At 34.1% G+C, this 19218-nt stretch overlaps 5 protein-coding genes across 5 annotated transcripts in view; all 5 read right to left on the bottom strand.

Annotated features, from left to right (window-relative positions):
• Window positions 1-40: 40 nt before the first annotated feature.
• On the bottom strand, window positions 41-706 carry LOC105949150 (F-box protein At3g59150-like). The gene has a single exon (XM_012972434.2). The coding sequence runs from the start codon at window positions 704-706 to the stop codon at window positions 41-43; it is 666 nt and encodes a 221-aa protein (XP_012827888.2).
• A 2109-nt stretch (window positions 707-2815) lies between these two features.
• LOC105977782 (peroxidase 24-like) lies at window positions 2816-4839 on the bottom strand. Its single transcript, XM_013003162.2, has 4 exons — window positions 4534-4839; window positions 4027-4218; window positions 3667-3832; window positions 2816-3403 (listed from the first exon to the last, which is right to left on the bottom strand). The coding sequence occupies exons 1-4, from the start codon at window positions 4759-4761 to the stop codon at window positions 3003-3005; spliced, it is 987 nt and encodes a 328-aa protein (XP_012858616.2). The 5' UTR covers window positions 4762-4839; the 3' UTR covers window positions 2816-3002.
• A 4821-nt stretch (window positions 4840-9660) lies between these two features.
• On the bottom strand, window positions 9661-12043 carry LOC105977790 (peroxidase 24). Its single transcript, XM_088820381.1, has 4 exons — window positions 11747-12043; window positions 11203-11394; window positions 10924-11089; window positions 9661-10295 (listed from the first exon to the last, which is right to left on the bottom strand). The coding sequence occupies exons 1-4, from the start codon at window positions 11969-11971 to the stop codon at window positions 9895-9897; spliced, it is 984 nt and encodes a 327-aa protein (XP_088676507.1). The 5' UTR covers window positions 11972-12043; the 3' UTR covers window positions 9661-9894.
• A 3464-nt stretch (window positions 12044-15507) lies between these two features.
• Window positions 15508-17615, bottom strand: LOC105949177 (peroxidase 3). Its single transcript, XM_088820876.1, has 4 exons — window positions 17412-17615; window positions 17110-17301; window positions 16620-16785; window positions 15508-15918 (listed from the first exon to the last, which is right to left on the bottom strand). The coding sequence occupies exons 1-4, from the start codon at window positions 17613-17615 to the stop codon at window positions 15518-15520; spliced, it is 963 nt and encodes a 320-aa protein (XP_088677002.1). The 3' UTR covers window positions 15508-15517.
• Window positions 17616-18952: 1337 nt separating this feature from the next.
• LOC105977800 (DNA mismatch repair protein) overlaps window positions 18953-19218 on the bottom strand; it is a 1523-nt gene continuing 1257 nt past the window's right edge. The window contains exon 3 of the mRNA XM_013003185.2: window positions 18953-19218. This exon is cut by the window's right edge and continues 6 nt beyond it. The gene's annotated coding sequence lies outside the window, so the exon portion shown is untranslated.

Raw genomic sequence — 19218 nt, 5'->3', positions numbered from 1 at the left:
AATTAAATTTAAATTAAATGAAAAATGAAAAATGAAAAAATCAGTAATGGAAAAGTGAAAATCCCCGACGCTGAATCTTTGATTCCAGAACCCTAACATGAGTAGCTTTCCGAACACTAGCCGAGCAGCCGCATTCGTACGACCACAGTTTCTCGATCGATGGGAATAGCGTAATTACGTCCTCATTGACGAGATCATCCACTGCAAACTCTCCGATCAATATAAGTGGTTTATGCCGCAAACAAACCGCCGCCGGCCCAGTCACCGACAACCGGACCGTGTTTTCGAATCGAGTCTCGAGCGTCGACGTGAGGATTATGGAATCCGGGAGGCGGAGTTTGAGAGACAGATTGAAAACGCCGATCTTCAGCGCTCTACGGATCAATTCATTGGCGAGAGATCTTCTATCCCTGTTCCCAATGTGCAGCCATAGCTTGAAATTCTCGATCTTCAGATTCGATTTCTCGTACCTATCCATCGTCTTCGCCGCGTGATCCGAGAAACTGTGTGCTGCTGCTGCGGCGAAATTGCGTTCGTCTAACGCGAGGTCGGGGCGCGTGAGCCAGGCGCTGTACCATGATTTCGAGAGGATGCTTGTTTGAGCAGATTGTTTCTCGCTGAGGTAAGATTGAATGCGGTGGATGATTGGTTCTGGTAGTTGAATTTCAGCTGCTTCCATCACTTGAATCCTTTTCCCCTTTTCCATGGCGAAAACCCTAGAAATCAAAATTGAATTCGGATTAAGGTTTTTGGAGTGATGACGACAACTGAATGACTGATGCGTACAATACTTTAATAAAAATATTAAAACCTAATTCCACCCCCTTTTATTCTATCATTATCTTATTTATTTATTTGGGTAAATTACGAAACCCCTTAAACTTAGGCAAAATAACGATATTAAAACTAAACTTATGCTAAATAACTATTTTTTCAGTGTGCTGAGTATAAAAAAATAATATACAAGCTATTTTTTTTAATTGAACACATAATGTGAAAAATCGATTTATTCTTTGTTGTTTGAATTAAATTAATGATGCTTCAAATTTTGTTCGCAAGTAGAAGTTTTTGACTGTATTTCTATTCATTGGTATTTAAATTAATGGTCATATTTGTTTGCAAGTAAAAAGAAAACAATAAATCAATTACAGTTAACCATTTATAAATTAATATATTCGCAATTAGCAAATTCTATTACTTTAACGAAATATTAAATTATCGACCTCATAATTTAATGGAATTTTTACCAAGTCAAGACCAAAAGAAACTTATTTAAGTACTGTTATTATTTATCGAGATTTTATTGTAGTTCCGGATCGCTGCAAATCTATCTAATTCAAATACTATTATGATAATCAAAGATTCATAAATTCAGAATCATATATAATAAAAAAAAGGTACCAAATAAAATTTAAATTAAAAAATAAAAAAATAAAAAAAAAAAAAAAAAATAAAGTGGCTATGAAAATAAACCTATGAACAATGAAAATCCCCTATGCAACCACATCTCTGAAGATAGTAATTTTCTTCAACTGAGCCAAGCAACCGCATTCATACGACCATAGATTCTCAACCGGCGGTAACACCGGAATCATATTCCCAAATATTTCATCAATTACAAACTCTCCGATCGATTTCAGGGGTTTATGCCGCAGGCAATTCTTCCCCCGCCCAATTTCACGGCCAGTCACCGACCACCGCACCACCGTCTCGACTCGCGATTCCACCACCACCGCCGCCGCCGCAGGGGATACGGAATCCGCGACGCGGAACTCAACAGTCAGATTCAAAACTCCGATCTTCAGCGCTTTGATTATCAACTGAGTGGCCAGAGATTTGTATTCCCGATTCCGAACGTCCAGATACAGCCTCAAATTCTCGATATTCAGATCCGATTCCTCGTACCTCTCCATCGCCTTCGCTGCGAACGCCGAGAAGCTGCTCGGAGATCGGAAATCGCGCGTGTCGAGCGCGAGCTTGGGGCGAGTCGACCAGGCCCTGTACCACGATTTCGAGAGGAGAGTTGTTTGAGCGGCTTGTTTCCTGCTGAGGAGAGATTGTATGCGTTGGATGATTGCTTCTGGTAATTGAATTTCGGCGGCGATCGCTGCTTCAGTCGCTTTGCCCTCTTCCATGGCGGAACCCTAGAAAACAAAAATTGAATTTCGGATTGAGGGTTTTTGTTTTGGAGACGATAACTCGACACGCACAATATACTTTAATAAAAATATTATAATCTAATTCCACTTGGTCATATATATGTATATATATATATTGGTTTTCTTTTTTCCTTTTATCGGATTCTGTCGTATTATTTTACTAATCCTTCACAAATAACAACACGTTTATTTTCTTGGGAATTATTATTATTATTATTATTATTACTATTTCGGGCTGAATCAGCCCAAGCCATTTTCTTTTATAGAACTCAGCCCAAGACAAGATCAAATTAAGGCCCTCGATCCCCTCTTTAGCTGTTAATGAGCTCACGAGTTATATATATATATACATATATACATATATATATATATTAAAAAAATTACAGACTAATGTCTTATTTTGTAATTTTATTTTTTAATATAAAGAATTTATAATAGAAACTACAATTAATATTGTATAAACATTGTAAATATAAATAAAATATGAGATGCGCTGAGCTCGAGTTGGACGAGTTGGAGCTCATCCAAAGAAAGCTCGATGAGCTCGAGCTTGAGCTCATCAAATTTAACTTGAACTTGAGCTTGAGCTCGAAAAAAACTGGCGAGCGCGACTAATTTACACCGTACCCCCAATTCTACTCCATATTTTCCATATGTTTGTTTATGACGAAAACACATCAATTTATTAATAATCTTGAAAACAAACAAAAGCTAAAACTGCTTACAAGTTACGTTTACTAATTAGAGCGCATGCAACAAATAAAAATTAAACATTTCACAAGAATAAATTCAACAATCACACTTGATCACACGTACGGATTAATTGATTAATTGATTGATTGATTAATTAATCACGCGGCAATTCTTTCTGATCTCCCCAGCATCTCCGACCAGCACCTCAATAGCTCCCATCTTCACCATCGACAACTTAAACTGCCTGAAAAACGCCGACGGAGACTGAAACCGTGTCACGATTCCAGCGGAAGTCGGGTCGGTGATAAGGGCGGCGTCGGACTGGAACAGGCCCTGCTTCTTGTTCACGGCGGAGAAGTAGTGTGAGTCGAAGGTGAGGGTACTGTTAGGGTCCATGCCCACCGTCGTGGCGGGGTTGACCGGCGTCGGGCACTGCCTCTTCAAGAACTCCCCGTAGCTCGGGTCCAGCGACGGGTCGGTGTCGTTTCTTCCGGTGAAGTTCAGCCGCCGCGCGAATGCCCCGCAGTGCGCCACTCCGATCGTGTGTGCGCCTGTAATTATATTATACACGTAGAACCTCGATAAATAAATGCTCGGTAAAAATAATATATAACTTTACTTAAATAATAGTTTCTTCTGGTCCCGATTCGCTAAAAGCCTACTAAATTATTAGTTCGATAATTTAATATTTTGCTAAATTAATAGAATTTTGCTAGTTGTGACTGTATTAATTTATAGAAGTTTAATTATATACGTATATATATATATATATAATTTTAGTGAAAATATATTAATTGATTAATTAATTAATTACCTGATAATGCAACGAGATCATTGATGTCTAGCTTTTTGTTTGAGAACAGATTCTGAAGCGTCGAAAAATTTGAAAACGGAGAAGGTAAGTTGCCGGTGACGTCCGATAGAAGAGAAACCCGGCCGTCTTTTCTTCCGGTCAGCACATCCCACATCGGCCTCTTAAACTGTTACCAATTACAAACAATGTTTATATAATCATAAATTAATTAAATATATATATATATATATATATATATATATATATATATATATATATATATATATATATATATATATATATATATATATATATATATATATATATATATATATATATTGAGAATAATTAATTAAAGAGATGAAATGAAAATTAAATTACAGGAAAAGAAACGGCATCACGAGCAGCGAGTGCAAGAATATCAGCACATGAAACAATTCCGGGGCAATCATTTTCGACTCGTGTCTTGATTTCATCGATAACGTCGAACCCGCCCAATGACAGATTTGGCCTTGCGTCCTTTTCCGATTGATTTGTTCCTACCGTGTCCAAAAGTATCGATGCGTCGCATCCCTATACAATTTATTAAAAAAAAAATGCTTTATAAGTACATTATTATATATTGTCAATCTAAGCAAGAATTTTGTTCGGAGACAAATATAAATTGGAAATATATTATGTATGACGGTTGACAATAATATTACTGCATTAACTGAAAATTAACAAATTCTTCTATAAAATATTTTTTTTCTAAATCAATGGGCCGTTCATGATCGAGAACCTAACATAACGTGTATTTTCCGAAAAAAAAATAGAAATGCATGAAAATATGTTGATCTACGTAAAATTCTAATTTTAGCACAAAACGATGAAGAACTATATATATACCTTGACGAAACAATCGTGATAATGCAGACGAATAAGCTTAGCACCCAAAGTAGAGTCTTTACGGACTCGAGCTTCAGTAACTTGTTTCACAAGTTGCTCGGCTTTTGGACAACGGGTGCTTTTGTAAAAGTCCAATCTCAAACCGGGTTTAACTGGAGCCTTCTTACCGGCTCCATAAACCACGGTAAGAGACACAAACACGAGCACAAACCCTAGTAAAGTTTTCATTTTCGTGACGAGAAAAATCGATAATTGTGTGATAAAATCTAGTGCAAACTATTGAATAAAGCAGTGTTTAAGGTACACAAATTTGAGTGTTAGGAGGCTTCCTTTTATAGACAACATGAGAAGGTGGCTAATATCTAATAAATGAATTTAAATATATAATTAATTGTTTTAATTAAATAAAATGTCAACCAATTACTAGTTGCTACAATCCTTAACCGTAGCTCGTGGGTTTTGTCAAAAGACTTGTTTTGTTTATTATCCCAATGTAGATGATCATATCTAACTGTTTAATGATGTTCTACTTGACAGTACCTAGAAATTTTGTCTTATTTTTCCAATTTATTATATATAAAAAAAAAATTACATATTAATTATTAAGTTATTTGTTTGTGATTTCATATTAGTTACCATGTATACGACTGAGTCAATGAGGTTTTTAATTTAAGATAGTGAGAATATTTTTTAATTATAATGTGTATATTTAGACAGACATCGATCAGTGATTTTGGGGAAGATAAGTATTATATATATAGTCACTTAATACTCAAGTAAACGAGGCAGCGGTTCTCGGTTGAACCGGTCGATCCAATTCTGATTTTAAAATATTGGTAAAATTAGCCGCGACCCTCTAAATTCAATTAGATTTAGTGACTAAATTAAAAAAAGAAAATGACAGATTCATCCCTAAACTACTAGAAAATATAATTTTATACTACTTTAAATTAAAACTATGATGGATAAATTACATCTAGTACCTAATTTAGCAATTTTAATATAATACGATATGATATAAATAACAAAAAGTATATTTTAGATGAAGTAATTAATTCGTTTGTAAAAAAGTATATTATAATATATTTCACTCTAGATCAAAAGGATTGCAACCAAATAAAACAATCTAACTAAATTAATCTCCGGAAAAAAAATGTAATGTATGATATATGATGACGTAAAAAATAAATCACCTAATGTGTTGAAGCTGGGAGAGCAAAGTAGGTCACGTGCTCACGAGCTAGATAGTCCTGAGAACTTTAATTTGCTCTAGGATCCTGCGAACAGAAAACACGTAATCTAAGCCGGGGGTTGATCCGGCGGAAACCCCTCCGACGCTCCAGTCAGACGTGAAGATAGTTGGTAATTGTAGAGAGAATTCCTCAAGAAGAATTGATTGAATAATAATAACGTACCTTCATTCGATGAATTTAAGTTCTATTTATACTTTATTGATTGGGTCGAGACAATTTATCGGGCCCAACCTTATTTGGGTTTGATTGGGCCTCTGTAGAAATAACTATTAAGTTGGGCCTGTGGTCCAGTAAATGTGGGCTATTGGGCTGGGCCAATAGGCATATCATTAAGCCCCCCACTCTCGAATCGATGTGGGAGCGAATTGGAGAGAGGTGCCGGATCGTGTCGAGAGTAGAATTGGATTTCAAATACTTGTTTGTGTCGTTGAGGTGAGGATAATAATAAAATTTTATTATTATTTTTGTTGTCCCATCGGTGAGCGGATTCATATTTAAAGTGCTTTAAATATAAATTTGTGCGTAGGAGTAGGTAATTCCTTGTGAAAGCAGGAGAGAGGAGTATCAAGAACCACGTCGAATAAATATGGGTGAGTAATACTATTTTTTATTTTATATATCTCCGTAACATATTTTGCTCCATATACTCCGTTGTAGAAAATAATATATTCTCTGGGGTGAGAAGATCCTCAGATAGAAGGATTTATATGTCCCAAACGGTGAAGGCGAAACAGTTGAAAATTATCCTGCGAAAGTCGATTGTAGAAACCGAGATGACCTTTGGAACCGTAGGGAAGGTAATTGGGTCGAGTTCTGGTAAAAAAATTGCACCGGAGAAAGAAATCGCGCGTACCGATTGCACGCGATTAGGTTTATCCGGAGAAATTGCTGCAGAACCAGTAGACGAAGCCGCACGGCTCGAAGATGTGAGGGGAGCCGCGCGACTCGGCTCCGCGCGAAGTGGAGCCGCGCGATCTGTGTGTGGAGGTGAAGCCGGACACGGAGCCCGGAGTGGAGAAAGAGTGGTTAATTGGGCTGGGGTGGGTGGTAGTGGGGTTGGTGGGGGTAGGGAGGAGAGAGAGAGAGAGAAGGAGAGGGTAGGTGGGGTTGGTAGGGGTCCCCTCACATCTTCGAGCCGTGCGGCTTCGTCTACTGGTTCTGCAGCAATTTCTCCGGATAAACCTAATCGCGTGCAATCGGTACGCGCGATTTCTTTCTCCGGTGCAATTTTTTTACCAGAACTCGACCCAATTACCTTCCCTACGGTTCCAAAGGTCATCTCGGTTTCTACAATCGACTTTCGCAGGATAATTTTCAACTGTTTCGCCTTCACCGTTTGGGACATATAAATCCTTCTATCTGAGGATCTTCTCACCCCAGAGAATATATTATTTTCTACAACGGAGTATATGGAGCAAAATATGTTACGGAGATATATAAAATAAAAAATAGTATTACTCACCCATATTTATTCGACGTGGTTCTTGATACTCCTCTCTCCTGCTTTCACAAGGAATTACCTACTCCTACGCACAAATTTATATTTAAAGCACTTTAAATATGAATCCGCTCACCGATGGGACAACAAAAATAATAATAAAATTTTATTATTATCCTCACCTCAACGACACAAACAAGTATTTGAAATCCAATTCTACTCTCGACACGATCCGGCACATCTCTCCAATTCGCTCCCACATCGATTCGAGAGTGGGGGGCTTAATGATATGCCTATTGGCCCAGCCCAATAGCCCACATTTACTGGACCACAGGCCCAACTTAATAGTTATTTCTACAGAGGCCCAATCAAACCCAAATAAGGTTGGGCCCGATAAATTGTCTCGACCCAATCAATAAAGTATAAATAGAACTTAAATTCATCGAATGAAGGTACGTTATTATTATTCAATCAATTCTTCTTGAGGAATTCTCTCTACAATTACCAACTATCTTCACGTCTGACTGGAGCGTCGGAGGGGTTTCCGCCGGATCAACCCCCGGCTTAGATTACGTGTTTTCTGTTCGCAGGATCCTAGAGCAAATTAAAGTTCTCAGGACTATCTAGCTCGTGAGCACGTGACCTACTTTGCTCTCCCAGCTTCAACACATTAGGTGATTTATTTTTTACGTCATCAATATATAAGCACTAACCAAGTTGTGTAGCTCAATTAATTTCACGTAATTGCCACTTAAGAAATAATTATCTAGTGTGATTATTTAAATTGCTAGACTGGAAAAATAATAGTAGAGTATCATGCATTACGGTATCGTTTCGAAAGTAACGGTATATCAAACACCGATATATATACGGCAATTTTTTTTATATGATAATGATACGAAAGTTTCTATTACCATAAATTACGGTTGGTACACGGTAATGAAAAAAAAATATTTATCTCTATCATTTTCACCTCTACAAAAAATTACCCCATGTTATTTTATTAACAAAAATATTTATAGATATGATCAATGACGGAGCATATATCATTAGCCTAGAGAGAAAATCCTCGCATGTGATATATAAAATAAAAAAAAAAATGCAGCACAAAATTAAAAAAAAAAGGTCGAAATTGAGTATTTATATTAATTATTATATGCCCACTCCACGCGAAAAGGGGCGAATATTTCAACTGAATTCTTACTACTCTATCATTAATTAAATAATTAATCATATGGTTATTTTCTATTTTGAAATATTATTTTTTTTATTAATAAATAATAAATAATTCGTACTATAGCAAGGCTGGCAAACGCGGCTTCAAAATTTCAAACTTGAATCCCGCTGGTTGGATCAAATTTGTTTGACTTTGACCATTTTTGTTCATGAATGACAAAGTTTATTTATTAATTATTATTTACAATTTTATTTTATACGCAATGTATGTCAAAACAGATAACTTAAAATAGGGGAAATTGTATGCTACACCTGGTGAATATAACCAGGCGCCCAAATTAATAAGATTCCAACTACGGGTTCAGTTATGGCCCAATGGGTTTTAGAAATATAATTATAAAATAAATAAAAAAAGACACATGTCAAGAAAAGAACCACCCGGTGAAAATCACCGGGTGTAGCATCGTATTCCCCCTTAAAATGGCGTATTTATTCGGCCAATAAACAATTTTATCTTTAACAAAATATAAGAATTTGAACATTTTAGTTTATTCCACTACCTCTCCCTCTTTTTCTCATATTGAAATATACTTTTTTTTCTTTTTTCTTTTCACTCCCGGTGTAGCACGGGCACGGATACACGGACACGGCGAAATGGGGAAACAGGCACGGAGAAATCCCATTTTCCAAAAAGTTGAATACGAAAGTATAGTAACAACGTGTAAATATTAAAATATAGGGGTACATCCATAATTTCTAAAAAGTATTATAAGGTTTAACTTTATATATACTTATCATCAGTTACATATTTATATCTACAATGATTGGTCGATTACATCCATAATTTCTAAAAAGTATTATAATGTTTAACTTTATATATACTTATCATCAGTTTATCATACTAATTTCAGATTTTATAATACTAATTTAGTTCTGTATTTATCATCAGTATTATAATGATTGTCGAAATTCGAAAAAAAAAAATATTTCCGCAATCGAGAATTTCTTGATTTGTAATCGACCAAAATCTGAAATTAGGATTAGAATTTCTGAATAATATGACGGGGTTATTTTTTTTATATTTATTTAATAATATATCTGTTATATTATATTGCAGACATAATATATAGATAACTGCAGAACTAAAGTTATATATGGATCATCTACGTACGTGCATGCATGCATGCATGGCATGTTTGTTCTTACACAAAATTATGCCTCTTTTAATACTTACCCTAATTATCAAAAGAAAAAAGGAAAAAGGAAAAACACACAATCAATTTATTAATCTTCAAACCAAACCAATACAAACAAAATTTAAATCTGCTTACAATTTATGATTACTAAGAACGCACTCACACAAAAGTGCATGCAGCACAGCAAATAAAAATTAAACCCTTGAACAACCACTCGGGATTATATAATCAATCCCACAAAACACAAGCATAAATTCAACAATATAATCCCACTTGATCACACGTTTGGATTGATTGACTAATTAATCACGCGGCAATTCTTACGGATCTCCCCAACATTTCCGACAAGCACCTCGATAGCTCCCATCTTCACCATCGACAACCTAAACTGCCCGAAAAACGCGGCCGGAGACTGAAACCGCGTGACGATCCCGGCGGAAGTTGGGTCGGTGATAAGGGCGGCGTCGGATTGGAACAAACCCTGGTTCCTGTTCACGGCGGAGAAGTAGTGCGTGTCGAACGTCAGCGCGCTGTTAGGGTCCATCGCCACCGTCGTGGCGGGGTTGGCCGGTGTGGGGCACTGACTCTTCAAGAACTCGGCGTACGTCGGATCGAGAGTCGGGTCGATGGCTCCTTGTACGGTGAAGTTGAGACGCCGTGCGAATGCCCCGCAGTGCGCCACTCCGATGGTGTGCGCGCCTGCCCGCATATATATTTTTTTTTTAGCATATATAATTTAGTGAAAATATATTTATTAATTAATTACCGGATAAATTACAACCACCCATGAGATATGGTCAATTTTTACGAAAAAAACCTATCTTGTTTGGATAATTACATTTACCTCCTCAACTATTTTTTTTTCTCTTACACATCCACCCTTATGGTGTCAAATTCAACATAATCATCTAGATTTGGTGGAATGTGCTCTAGTTTGCACTCGTTTTGTGTAAAAATACAGTTTCTGATGCACCACAATCTGATATATATATATATATATATATATATATATATATATATATATATATATATATATATATATATATATATATATATATATATATATATATATATATATATACAAGCCAAAAAACACATATTATGATCATGTTGCTTTAAAATGTGGAGTTCAAATGGGATAAAACGGGTACACAAGTGATAATATTCCATATAATCAAGAAGATTCCACTAAATTTGAAACCGCAAGGGTGAACGTGTAAGAAGATTTATAGTTGAGGGAGTGTTTGTAATTAATTACCCAAACAGAAGAAGGGTTTTCGTAATTTAACCATACCTCAGGAATGGTTGTAATTTACCCATTAATTACCTGATAATGCAACGAGATCATTGATGTCTAAATTTTTATTCGAAAACAGATTCTGAAGCGTCGCAAAATTCGAAAACGGAGAAGGTAAGTTGCCGGTGACATCCGACAACAGAGAAACCCGGCCGTCTTTTCTTCCGGTCAGCACATTCCACATCGGCCTATTGAACTGTACATGCCAATTACAAAATGTTAAAACATTTATATAATCATAAATTAGTTAATTAATTAATTAAAATATATTTAGTAAAAAAAAGAAGTGATATAATTTAATTTAATTACAGGAAGAGAAACAGCATCACGGGCAGCGAGTGCAAGAATATCAGCACAAGAAACAATTCCGGGGCAAACATTTTCGACGCGCGTCTTGATTTCATCGATAACGTCGAACCCGCCCAATGACAGATTTGGCCTTGCATCCTTTTCCGATTGAGTCGTACCTACCGTGTCCAAAAGTATCGATGCGTCGCATCCCTATCCAATTTATTTAATTATAAGTACATTACATATATATATTGTCAATCTTGAACTAGTTGAGCAAGAATTATGTAATATTTGGGTACAAATTATATTCATTAAAAAAATTCTACGAGGGTTGACAATATATAATACTTACAAATTCATATATAAAATAATTAATCTTTTAAATCAATGGAAGGCCGCCATCGGATTATGATATGGCGCCTTATGCTGGCTCTGACATTGTTTTATAGAATCAAATTTAACGTATATTTTAAAAATAAAATAGAAATGCTAAGAAACAATTAAGACATTATGCTCGAAAATATGGTTATTGCATGTGAAATTTATATATATGTATATATACCTTAACGAAACAATCATGGTAATGCAAGCGAATAAGCTTAGCACCCAAGGTAGCGTCTCTACGGACTCTAGCTTCAGTAACTTGTTTCACAAGCTGCTCGGCTTGTGGACAACGAGTACTTTTGTAAAAGTCCAATCTCAAACCGGGTTTAACCGGAGCCTTACCAGCTCCATAAACCATGGTAAGAGACAGAAAAACGAGCACAAACACTAGTAAAGTTTTCATTTTCGTGACAAGAAAATCGATAATTATGTGATAAAAGTAGCAAACTATTGAATGATGAAAGCAATGTTTAAGGTACACAAATATGAGTATTAGGAGGCTTCCTTTTATAGACAATATAAGAAGGTGGCTAACAATAGCTAATTTAAATGAATTTAAATATATAATTAATTGTTTTAAAATAAAATGTCAACTACCTAGTTGCTGCTATTCTTAACCCTAGCTCGTGGGTTTTGTCAAGAGACCTTTTCTTTTTTTGCTAGAACGTACCTAGAAATTTTGGTCTTATTTTTCCAACTTATCTATAAAAATTGTTTGTCTATATATTACTCATTTATTCGTTTGTGATTCCATATTAATTACCTTATAGATGGACTGAGTCAATGATTTAATTTAAATAGTGATAGACAGACATCGGTCAGTGATTTTGGGGAAGATTAGCATCATATATATATATATATATATATATATATATATATATATATATATATATATATATATATATATATATATATATCTGAATTGCTAATTGTAGCGGGACTTTTACTGAAATTGGCTTATTTGCAGCGGTACTTTCAATTCAACTTTTTTCAACTTTCTAAAAACCTCGAAACGCTCTCAACTAAAAAAAGTCGAAAAAAAAAGAATTTCGTGTTTGTTTGATAAATCGACTTACAGACGACAACAAATAACATAATGGCCGATTCAGTTGACTTCTACGAGATAAAATCGAAGAAATTAGTGAAATTTCTATTTTTTTGCGGTATTTTCGTGTTGTGCAGCACGAGAACCCAATTTTTTTGGGTTTCCCGTGCTACACAGAACGGGAAATTCAAAAAAAAAAAAAAAAAAAAAAAAAAAAAACTAAGAACAATCGTGCTGTGGGGAACGGGAACACCAAGTTCCCGTGCCCTGGAAGACGGAAATATGAGTTTCCCGTGCCCTAGAGGACGGGAACCATGAAAAAAATTCGAAAAAAAAAAAAAACTTTGAAGCTCCCGTTTTCTGGAGCACATAAACTAGAAGAAAATTCAAGTTCCCGTGCTCTGCAGAACGGAGGATTCAAGCCGTTTGAATCTCCCGTTCTGCAGAGCACGGAAACTTGAATTTTCTTCGAGTTTCCGTGCTCCAGAAAACGGGAGCTTAAAAAATTAATTTTTTTTTTTTCGAATTTTGCTAGATCTAATCCTAACATGTGTTTTTATCGAAATTGGAAATAAAACTTATTAAAAGTAGTAGGATATTGAAAATTTACCGGAATCGAGCCTCGTTTGCTACGGTTTCAAAGTCGAAAAAATTTACGAAATTCAAATTTCTAGAGAGAGTTTGGGAATAGGAGAGAGAAATTCAAAAAAAAAAATTAAGTGAAAAAGGTACCGCTGCAAATAAGCCAATTTCAGTAAAAGTCCCGCGGCAAATAGTAACACCCTATATATATATATATATATATATATATATATATATATATATATATATATATATATATATATATATATATATATATATATATATATATCAAATATTAATAGACTTATTTTATTTTATTCAATTTGGAAAAGTAAGAGTTGATAATATGCTTGATTGTCCTTTCATAATTAATAATAATAAAAATAGTTAATATGTTTGATTGTCAAGATTCAAAGTTCAAAGTTCAAACCATTTCAAACGGCCGCAACAATAAAAATTAAATCCAACATTGTTATTATTTAATGAAATTAGCCATTACCAAAAATATATCATAAATGAAATAATTAATTCGTTTTGTAAAAAAAAAAAAGGGAAAAATACAAACACCCCTGAGGTATGGTCAATTTACGAAAATCCTCATTTTGTTTGGATAATTATATCTATCCATCAATTATGAATCTTCTTACACCTCCACCCTTATGGTGTCAAATTCAACATAATCATCTAGATTCCGTGGAATGCGCTCTGGTTTGCACTCGTTTTGTATAAAAATACAGTTTATGTTGCGCCACAATCTCATATATACAAGCCAAAAAACACATCTTATGATCATCTTGCTTCAAAATGTGGAGTTCGAATGTGATAAAACGGGTACAAGAGTGATAATAATCCATATAATCAAGAAGATTCCACTTAATTTGAAACCGCAAGGGTGGACGTGTAAGAAAATTTATAGTTGAGAGGTGGTTGTAATTATTCAAACAGGAGGGGGGTTTTCGTAATTTGAGCATATCTAATGGGTGTTTGTAATTTACCCAACAAAAATTATAATCAAATTTGTTCCATATCAAAAGGATTGCAACCAAACAAAACGATAAATTGCAAGACTGAATTCTTGGGGGGTCAGGGCCCCCCTCATAGTACCGCCCCCGGTTGTGTAGCTCAATTAGTTTCACGTAATTGCCACTAAAGAAATAATTATCTAGTGCGATAATTTTAAATTGCAAGACTGAAAATTAATTTTATTCGTGGTCTAGTGTGACAATTTAAATTGCAAATGCTTCAGTCTAGTGTGATAATTTAATTATTGCAAATGCTTTTAAAATGAAGCACAAGGTATTAAATAAAATAAAAGGTACAAATTAAAAATTTATATGCCCACTCCACGCGAAAAAGGGCGAATATTTCAACTCAATTTTTACTACACTATCATTAAATATTAAAAAAAAATTAATTAAATAATTAATAATAGGATTATTTTTCTATTTCTAAAATTCCAACTAAAGCAAGGCTTGGCAACGCGGTTGGATCAAATTTGTTTGACTTTGACCTTTTTGTTCATGAATGAAATCATTATTATTATTTATTTTTTTAATCTTATTTACAATTTTATTTTATACGCAATGCATGTCAAAAGACTCAAAACAGATAACTTAAAATATCGTATTTATTCGGCCAATAAACAACTTATTTTTGTATAGGCAATTTGCTATAAGTGTCTCTTAATTAGATTCTATGTCAATAAATTCATGTCATAAATCCTTTTTTCCTATAGATTTATTATATAGTTTGCGGTAAAAAGACCGTTAATTAAATTTAATTTAATTTTAAAAAATCTCTCTATCAAAATCAAATTTCCCGGAATAAACTCTTACAAGAAAAAATAATTTATAAAAAAAAAACTATTTGTCGTAAAAACTCAGACTCCCAAATTTACCACCAGAGTCGCACCACCGCATCTCCACCTATGACTGCACGAAATGCGAATAGCAAACTGAAAAACAAAATCTGCATTATTAAATTGCAAACAATAAACTACCTATCACATGAAAAAAATAAGCATCGTCTAATTGCAAACAACAAACTGAAAATAGAATATGCATCACCTAAATGCAAATAATAACAACAAAATGGAAAACGATAATAATACATATCACAAAAATGCGAAAAAACAACAATAAAAAACGATAATTGTCTCATTTTTTATGATCATTTTAATTTTTTACTATCTTATAACACAACACAAATTTTTCTAATTAATGTAAATACTAAATGAAAGAGAAATTCGATCAAAAGATTAAAGATAGGAAGAAAAAAGAAAAAAAAATAAGGTAAAATTTATTAGTTAATTAACATTTAACATTAAACAATATTGCATTTCTTTCTGATTTTCCCTTCATCTCCAGTAAGCACACCAATTGCACCCATCTTCTTCATGGATTTTCCAAACTGAGTATAGAAGTTTCCAGAAGTCAACATCTGGTCAACCACGCCGCGTGCCACGTCATTGGTCAAAAGGGCGGCGTCCGACTGAAAAAGTCCCTGACGGAGTTTTAACGCCGTGAAATAATGATTGTCGAAATCCAAAGAGCTTGTGGGGTCCATTTCAACCGTCGTCGTTTGGTCGGACAAACTTCGGCATTTTGATCGCAGTGTGGCGGCGTAGGTAGTGTTTAAGGAAGCATCTGTGTCTCCTTTTCCGGTGAAATTGTACAGCCTGTTGCTGAATACGATGCACTTCCCGACACCGATAGTGTGTGCTCCTGTGTGTGTGTGTGAAATCGGAATTCAAAATTACGGGAATCGGAACGAAAAAAGTTGTTCGAGAATTGGAATTAATTATTTTCGATAATTAGAATTGGATCGGAGTATATTCTAATTCCGATCCATGAAGTTATAGATAAATTGAAAACCTCAATTTGGAATTAGAAAAAAAAAAAAAAAAAAAATCGGATCAGAAGCGACGAAAATCTGAAATCCGGTTCTTATTTCCACCTCTACCTTACAATATATTGTCCCATAATCCCGAGGGAATTTAATTTTTTGCAATAGTGAAAAATCAATTCCAATTATGTTCCGAAAATAATATGAAAAAAATCAGAAATCGGAATTATGGAAATTGGAACGAAAAAAAGTTGTTAGAAAAAAATGGAAATTGTTGGAATTATTTTTTGATAATTATATTAGAGGTGAAAATCATGTTTAATTACTGAAATTCCGAGCCCAATTCCAAAAAAAAAAAAGATGCAACTTTGGAATAAGTTTTTTCGTTCCAATTTCTGAAGTTTCAATTTTATTTATTTTTTAAAAATAAATTCGGATGTTACAGTTATCGAAATCAGTATTGACGTTCGAAAAAAAATCTTTTGGAAATGGTAACTCAAAATTAAATCCGATTTAATCCGTACGATTTTCACCCCTATAGTACTAAGTGACTTTAGAAGTTTAGTAATATATAGTATACCTGAAAGAACAACAAGATCCTTGACAGAGAGGCCTTTGTCGGCAAAAGATTGTTTTAGGGTTTTGAAATCGGAAGCGGGTGAAGGGAGTTCGTTTAAGGCATCGGATTCACGTGAAACGATGCCGTCTCTTCTGCCTGTTTCCACCTCCCACATCGGTTTATTGAACTGTATTATTAATTTCCACAAATGCTGTTATATTACAGTGCAGATATATAGGTATATACAGAACTAAAGTTATATACATTGATCATGTACGTGCATGCATGCATGGCATGTTTAGTGAGTTTTCTTACACAAAATTATTGCTCTTTCAATACTTTTACCCTAATTATCAAAGAAATAACAACACCATAGGCGAATTTATGCTGATATAAATAATAAATGAACTAATCTTTTTAACAAATTAAATTCGAGAAAAAAATACTTGGATTTTTTTTTTCCTATTTCCACTAAAATTACAGTTAGCAATTTGTTGATCGTAAAACTTACTTTAAACGAAACCGAGTCCCTCGCAGCTAAAGCGAGAACATCAGCACACGAAACAATTCCAGGGCAAGTTTTCTCGAGCTGAGTCTTGATTTCGTCTATAACTTCGAATCCTCCCAAAGAAAGATTCGGGACCGCTTCCTTTTCTGCTTTATGTTTTGCGGTAGAATCTATCAGCACCGATCCATCACAACCCTAAAAAAATTAAAAAAAAAATTATAATTAAATCCGCAAGAAATCGAGAATTATTATAAAATTGAATTATTATGTTAAAAACTGAAATTAATGAACTCTGGTTACTATACCCTAACAAAGCAGTCATGAAAATGCATTCTGAGAAGCTTAGCAGGCAATGTTGCATCATTAGCTACATGTTTACTTATTATTTTCTTAACAATTTTCTCGGCATTGGGGCAACTTGTGCAGTAAAAGTTATTCGTTAATCCTCCGCATTCGCAGAACCCTAATGCTAGGAAACATAACAAGATTGTCGAGAAAATTTTCGACATTTTTATCTTAAAAGAAATAATATATAATCTGTATATATGTTTGTTTGCACTTCTTTTTTGTTAGTGAATCTATAAATAAGAGTGTGTGCAGCTGATATCTAATAAAGATTATTGAATGACAATTTTCCAAGTTGTAAGAAAGAGAGATTTTATGATGCAATAATCAAAGAATATAAATTAAAACATAATTAATAAAATACGTATGTAAAATATATCTAGTAATAATCAATATTACTACATTGATACCAAGTTTTCTACAAAGGATGACAGAATCTGGTTGTGTATACGAAAAATAATTATGAGATCTATAAATCTGATTGAATAGGGTTAATTAGTTGCAACTCATCATTACGGGCAAATTACAATCACACCCTGAGGTACGCTTAAATTACAAAAAAAAACCTTCATTTTTTTGGTAATGAGAGGTTTTTTTCGTAAGACAATACATAGTTGATGGGATGATTGTAAATTGTAATTATCCGAATAGGAGGGGGTTTTCATAATTTGTTTTATCCCGGAGATGGCCGTAATTTGCCCTAATTTTAATTCACGAGGCCGAATAAAAACAATAGAAACATTCTTGGGATTATTTAAAAAAAAAAAAAGAACAATTAAAATCGCAATCTTATATACATTCCAAATTATAGCTCGCTACAAGCAAATAAATACTCTACAAGTTCCAGTGGCGGATCTAGGGGGTGGCCAAGTATGCCATGGACCACCCCAAATAATGAAAATAAATTTGCCTTGGTGGCAAAGATCTCCAAGTTGGTAGATAAGGTCATTATTAGTTTGACACCATTATGGTACAAAAAAATATTGTTTAATTTTTTTGTCTAAATATCTTTTGAGCCCCTCTCCCATAAACACATTATATTATATCTATATTACTATTTAGTCCACCCAAAATTCAAAATAGACAAAAAAAGTCCTAACTTTTTTTTTGTTTAGCCCCTCTCCCCAAAAACACATTATATTATATCTATATTATTATTTAGTCCACCCAAAATTCAAAATATACACAAAAAGTCCTAAATTTTTTCTTGTTTTTTTAGCCCATCTCCCCAAAAATACATTATATTATATCTATATTATTATTTAGTCCACCCAAAATTCAAAATATACAAAAAAAGTCCCAATTTTTTTCTTCTCCTAATTTATCCAAAAAAAAAAAAGTTTCAATTTTGTTTTCCCTTCTCCTAATTTATCCAAAAAAAAAGGTTCAAACTTTTTTTCCGGGAGCGCTGCCCCCGAACCCCCAAAAATTTAACCCCATTATACAGTAAATTCTTGGACTCGGCACAGCCGGCATACCCTGAATTTTCGCCACTGACAAGTTCCTAATAAAGCTAATATATTTAAAGTTTTTATCCATTTTTATTCCAAAACAATGGTGCCAATTATATCATCCAAGAAAGTTAGAACAAGTACATAGTCTTTTAAATAAATGAAAGACAACTTCATCTCATCCAACAAATCCTCAGAACAGTTGTATCAAAATCGACTACGCAATAATTAAAATACGCCACGCTCCACCAAGACTAGCAATGAATTCCGATCTCCGATTTCAACTTATGATGATTTTGTCGTAAACCACATTGCA

The sequence above is a fragment of the Erythranthe guttata genome, chromosome 7 (assembly GCF_056151865.1).
Source record: "Erythranthe guttata isolate IM_541 chromosome 7, IM_541, whole genome shotgun sequence".
Taxonomy (NCBI): Eukaryota; Viridiplantae; Streptophyta; class Magnoliopsida; order Lamiales; family Phrymaceae; genus Erythranthe; species Erythranthe guttata.
The sequence above is the reverse complement of the archived record's forward strand: the minus strand, read 5'-3'. Positions and strand labels throughout refer to the sequence as shown.

Bases quoted from the DNA above. Each gene is read 5' to 3' on its own strand.
- LOC105949177 (XM_088820876.1), bottom strand. From the start codon at position 17,615: ATGTCGAAAATTTTCTCGACAATCTTGTTATGTTTCCTAGCATTAGGG. The intron at 16,786-17,109 runs GTAAGTTTTACG...TTAATAATACAG, and splicing joins GGGACTCGGTTTCGTTTAAA to TTCAATAAACCGATGTGGGA. The intron at 15,919-16,619 runs GTATACTATATA...ACACACACACAG, and splicing joins GGATCTTGTTGTTCTTTCAG to GAGCACACACTATCGGTGTC.
- LOC105977782 (XM_013003162.2), bottom strand. From the start codon at position 4,761: ATGAAAACTTTACTAGGGTTTGTGCTCGTGTTTGTGTCTCTTACCGTG. The intron at 4,219-4,533 runs GTATATATATAG...TAAATTGTATAG, and splicing joins ATCACGATTGTTTCGTCAAG to GGATGCGACGCATCGATACT. The intron at 3,833-4,026 runs GTAATTTAATTT...AATTGGTAACAG, and splicing joins GTGATGCCGTTTCTTTTCCT to TTTAAGAGGCCGATGTGGGA.
- LOC105949150 (XM_012972434.2), bottom strand. From the start codon at position 706: ATGGAAAAGGGGAAAAGGATTCAAGTGATGGAAGCAGCTGAAATTCAA.
- LOC105977790 (XM_088820381.1), bottom strand. From the start codon at position 11,971: ATGAAAACTTTACTAGTGTTTGTGCTCGTTTTTCTGTCTCTTACCATG. The intron at 11,395-11,746 runs GTATATATACAT...TAAATTGGATAG, and splicing joins ACCATGATTGTTTCGTTAAG to GGATGCGACGCATCGATACT. The intron at 10,296-10,923 runs GTAATTAATGGG...ATATGCGGGCAG, and splicing joins TGATCTCGTTGCATTATCAG to GCGCGCACACCATCGGAGTG.